General features: G+C 55.1%; 1 protein-coding gene across 1 annotated transcript; it reads right to left on the bottom strand.

The window, feature by feature from the left end:
• Positions 1–260: 260 nt before the first annotated feature.
• On the bottom strand, positions 261–3,829 carry LOC124526915 (neutrophil gelatinase-associated lipocalin-like). Its single transcript, XM_047100116.1, has 6 exons — positions 3,692–3,829; positions 3,036–3,172; positions 1,562–1,641; positions 1,297–1,416; positions 975–1,076; positions 261–280 (listed from the first exon to the last, which is right to left on the bottom strand). The coding sequence occupies exons 1-6, from the start codon at positions 3,827–3,829 to the stop codon at positions 261–263; spliced, it is 597 nt and encodes a 198-aa protein (XP_046956072.1).
• Between the last annotated feature and the right edge of the window lie 1,190 nt (positions 3,830–5,019).

The raw sequence follows: 5,019 nt of genomic DNA, 5'->3' as shown, positions 1-5,019 counted from the left end.
GGTGGGCTGTGCAGTTAGAGGGTCCCCTGGCTCTCTCAATGGTGTCCAGGCTGGTGGGGACAGCTGGGCGGTGCCCTGGATACAGGCCGGTGGGAGGGCATGGGGTGGAGAGAAAGCCGAAGGGCACCTGAGAGGGAGTCAGGGGAATAAAGAGGACAGCAGTGCTGGGCAGGTTGGACAAAGGAAGACCTGGGACCCCGCTCCAGTTGCACCATGGTTCCAATCAGCCTCCTCTGCAGCCATACTTACCGCACACTTGCTTACTTATCCATGCACTCATCTGTGGGGGACAGAGTGGTCAGCATGGGCAAGGATGTGTTTGTGGGGTCCCTGACCTCCAGGGCCCCTGCACTGCCTCTGGGCTGCGCTGGGCCTCAGTCTAGTCTAGCCACAGAAGCTCTGGGGCTCCTTTCATAGATGGTACAGCAGAGGGCTGGATGATGGGGCAGGGATTGGAGGAGAGGCCTGAGGACAAGCAGACCTGGGTGACACCCATTCTCCAAAGGAGGCAGGTGAGGCCCAGCCACACTCCAGTTTGGGCACCAAGCCTTCTGCCTATTTACCTGCTGAGTCCTGACACACCCTCAGCCTTGGGGAAGCACCTGACCAGACCAGGCTGCCTGAAGACAAGGGCGCCTCCCAAGTCAGTAGTGAGCCAGCCCCAGGGCAAAGGGGGAGGTGACCCAGGAAAAACTGGCCTGCGTGGAGGGGGATGTGGCCAGGTCAGGAGAATGAGTTAACTTGGCCCCAGGCCTGCAATTCTCATGTGGGCAGGCCTGAGCTCTTGTGAAGGAGGAATACTTGGGAACCAGAACCCTGGGTGTGGCAGCATCTTCCGGAACCTGAAGTGGCTCCTGGGGCTCCAGTGACTACAGCAGGGGCCTTCATCCCTCCTCTCCCCCCTTCCCTAGTAAGGCAACATCAGGCCTGGACAGTCCCCATGTGCCTTTCTCCTCTGCCCAGCTGGTGATTACCATTGGGGATAGGGAAGATGATGTGGTCGTCGGTGAGGCCCAGGGATTTGATGAAGCTGATGAAGATTGCCTTCGGTACAGAAGGCACCTCCTTGGTCCTCCCTGTGGCCAAGACAGCTGGTTAGTGGCTGGTGAAAGCTCCATAATGATTGTCGAATGCGTGAACAAAGACTCAGACCCCTTCTTCATGAGGGGTTCTGTGGAAAGACCTCTCTCCCGCCTCCCTGGGGCTCAGAGTGAAGGGGACCTGGGGGCTGGATGCGATGGGCCTCTTCTCCCGCAGCATGAACAAGAACCGGGTCGCACCAGGTGTAAGACCCACCAAAGAGGATGACCTTGATGTACTCCTGGTTGTCGTGAACTTTCTTGAAGTACAGTATGGCAAACTGGTTGTAGTCTGTGGTCACCACTTTTGAAGTGTAGTTCTGGATTCCAGTGTAACCTGCATGGTGGATGGTGAGGGATCAGCATGCCCTGGCCAGGCAGAGGGAGCTATTGATTCCTCCTCGGACTCCACTGTTTGGCATCTATGTGGAGGGGCAGGGAGGTCCGGGGCCCCTGAGATGCACACCCCACTCAGGACTCACGCTCAATGTTGCCCAGGTTGAATTGGCCTAGACGCAAATTTGGGAGGAAAATTTTGGTCGAGGGATGACAGGTCTGGTTCCTGTGGAAGCAAGAGATGGGTGGGAAAGAGGGTGACAGCCCACCCTGCCACAGCAGGAGACATGCACCCCACCCCTGGAATTGGCCTGGGTCTTCCCCACTGAGCCCATCCCTGCCTTTCCCTGCCAACTCTGCCCTGAGTCACCTGACCTGCTCAGACTCTCTCCCCAGCACGTGCTGTCCTTCCTTCTTCTGGGCTGTTTCCCCTTGGTAGCCTTCCCTCTCTACTGTCTTCCCCCACCTGAGGAATTGTCCCCCCTTTTTTAAAACTTTTTTTAGATATACATTAATTTTTGAGAAAGAGAGAGACAGAGCAAGAGATGAGGAGGGACAGAGAGAGAGGAAGACACAGAATCCAAAGCAGCGTCCAGGCTCTGAGCTGTCAGCACAGAACCCGACCCAGGGCTCAAACCCACAAACCCTGAGATCATGACCAAAGACAAAGTTGGACGCTTAAACAACTGAGCTACCAGGTGCCCCTGTTCCCTATACTTATCTTGCAGGCACCCGCTGTAACCTCTCCTGGGGGGAATCACCACTGAGGCTCCAGTCTGCTGGATGCCAAAGACTCCCTTAGCTGTTGGGCTAAACCTGACCTTTCACCTGCATCCCACCTGGTCCCCTGGCACCCCAGAGCCAATCTCCCCACACTTGCCTTTCTTCTGTTCCTTCCATGACCAATGCTCTACCTCATCCCCAAGTGCCAGAGCCAGAAACCCAGGGGAGCTGGGTAATCCTTGGCTCCCCTCTCTAGGTCCTAATCTGCCCATGCTCTGGTCATTTCCCTCCTATGACTGATAAGCCTCCTGGGCTGCACACCATCATTCCTCTCTCTGCTACAGCCACACCTGCTCTTCACCAGTACCTGAGGCTCCTGCCAGGGTGGCCACCCACTGGCCCCCACCAGACTGCTCATCAACTCCTGTTCAGGGCAGCCATGAGATGGCTTGCTATTTCTTGAAGAAGTGGCTCTCTCTGACTCAGTCCAGCAGCCCTGCCATAAAGGTCCCAGGTCTCCTGATGCAATTTGGTTTCTCAAGGTCCAGCCCACAGACCACCTCCCTGGAAGCCCTGGACAAAGCTCAAGGTGGGATTCCAGGCTGGATCCACCGACCCTCCTCCCATTCTAGGACACCCTGAGCTCTCTTTGTCTTGTCACTGATGATCGCTTTTGTCCAACCGCAGTACTGTTTTGTGTCTGTGCTGAAATGACCAAGAAATGTTGATTTAGTAAATGAAAGAAGGAATAAATACAGGGACCCAGTACCCAGTGGTAGGATGAATTATCATCTTTCAGCTTTGGTCACCCCTTGGCTATGTCTTCAGTATGCCTCTTGGACTCCCAGGGCAGCCCTCTAGGCCCTACATACTCCCCTACTAGCTGGTGGCTCTCACCAGGCCACAGTAGACGTGACATTGTAGCTGTTGTCTTCGTTCAGCTCGTAGTTGGCAATGTACATCTTCATCCTCCTGTGCTTTTCTTTATTGAATCCGTTCCCTGCCAATCCTAAGAAGTACCATTTCCCCTGGAACTACAATGGAGGCTGATAATAGGCAGAGCCAGGAGCAGCCCCAGGGGGCCCTCCTGCTCCATTCCTGCGGGCACCTCTAGGCAGCCTGGGCCTCAACCAGAAGCCCCTCTAACTGGGCTGCTGGGACCCAGCTGGCCACACAGGCTGGGCTGATGAGCCTGGCAGGAGCTGGAGACCATCAGGCCAGGCGGGAGCCCTCAGTGTGTCAAGGACAGGGTAACACTTGACAAGTGGCCAGCTGGCATTCCTGAGCCTCAGTTTCCTCATCATGTAGAGGGCCTGAAGATGTTCCCACCTTGCATGGACTGCAGGGATTATGGAAGAGAGTGTGAACTAGGGGAGTCTGCTCAGCTGACCCTCTTGTCAGCAAGGTTGGGTGTGGATGGAGGCACGGGGTGTGCCTTCCATCAGGGCACCAGACGGCAGACTGAGCTAAAGCCTGAGCCCATCCTGTCTCTCCTCCCCTCTGTTGACACTCATCCTGGGACCTCCCTGCAGCTGCACCTCCAGGTCACTTACCTTCTCATTCTGGAAGTCAGGCTCCACAGGGACCGAGAGCAGAGGTGGGGCTGGGATCAGGTTTGGGGTAGAATCCTGGGCATGGGTCTGCAGAGCACCCAGCAGGGCAAGGCCCAGCCACAGGATACCTAAGGCCATGACTTCAGAGCCAAGGAGGCAGGCACCACTTTCAGTTTCCCTGAAAGAGGGGATGAGTGAGGAGCCTTCTGGGGGGATGCTATTTATGGTCTCTGTGTCCAATGGCTCACCCCAGGGTGGAGCGACTTATCCTTTGCCAAATCCTGGAAGGGTGAGGCAATTGCCAGCAACTCGTGCTGAGGATCATGGCAAGCTCTCTGCCCTTCCCCTCAGGTCAGGATTATGCAAGATGAGGGGCAGAAAGATCCAGGAGGCTGGAGGATGCATTCCCCATATCTCCACATCTCTGGCAAGGACACTGACTCCCTCCACACTCTCTTCTCCCTGGTTAGCACTGTGTGAGGACAAGGGTCTCTGATCTGGACCAGCTGTCATCTCTGACCTCCAGGAGCCTCTCTCTGGGGCCCAAGTGCAGGGTGGGGTAAGTGTGGTGGGACCCCCATCCTGCACCTGATGAAAGCAGAGAATGCCTCAAACCAACAGAGCCCAAGCTGCTTTGTGCTTCTCCAAAGGGACAGGGAAAGGGAGGCAACCCAAAGGGACATTCCTGGTAGGGAAGGACAGAGTGTACCCTGTGCTGCTCATGGAGCCCAGATCCTGGCCCTCCCAGGGACCCACCCTAGGCCGTGGCACAGGGTGAAAAACCCTTCCCCTCCCCCTACCACCGAAGGCCTACTGGGGAATGTTCCTGATGAGGGAACATAAGGCAAGCTGAGGGGAAAACACATGCTAGCATGCTCCCCTCCCGCCAGGTGGGATCTCTGTGACATTCCTCAGGCACTCCTGGACACCCAAGACCAAAGGAAAGGAAAGAAATCAAATGGTTAAGTGATAGAGAACACAGTCCTCCATCAGTTTACCTATGTCCTAGTAAATTAGGAGAAAGGGGGAATCTTACCAAGAGCCTAATCTCCAGAAAACTACACTCCATTTCCTGGAGTCCAAATATCGCCCTCCCTCCATAGTCATATGGGGAGCAATGGCAAGAAGAAAATGGGAGATGGAATTAAATTTCATTATGACCTGCAGCCCATTTTGACAAACACTTGAGGCACACACAGAGTATAACATTTCTCCAGGAATTCCTTACTGTCTGAATGTTAATGCTTTGCTAGAAAGCAAAACAACCTTAGCTTGACAACATCCAGGCCTCCAGTAATGTGGGAGTCTACTTGAGCATATGAAAATCC

This window comes from Lynx rufus, unplaced genomic scaffold, assembly GCF_022079265.1.
Source record: "Lynx rufus isolate CCGP_SWC_20201006 ecotype Redwood Valley unplaced genomic scaffold, mLynRuf1.p SCAF_10, whole genome shotgun sequence".
NCBI classification, from domain to species: Eukaryota; Metazoa; Chordata; class Mammalia; order Carnivora; family Felidae; genus Lynx; species Lynx rufus.
The sequence above is the reverse complement of the archived record's forward strand: the minus strand, read 5'-3'. Positions and strand labels throughout refer to the sequence as shown.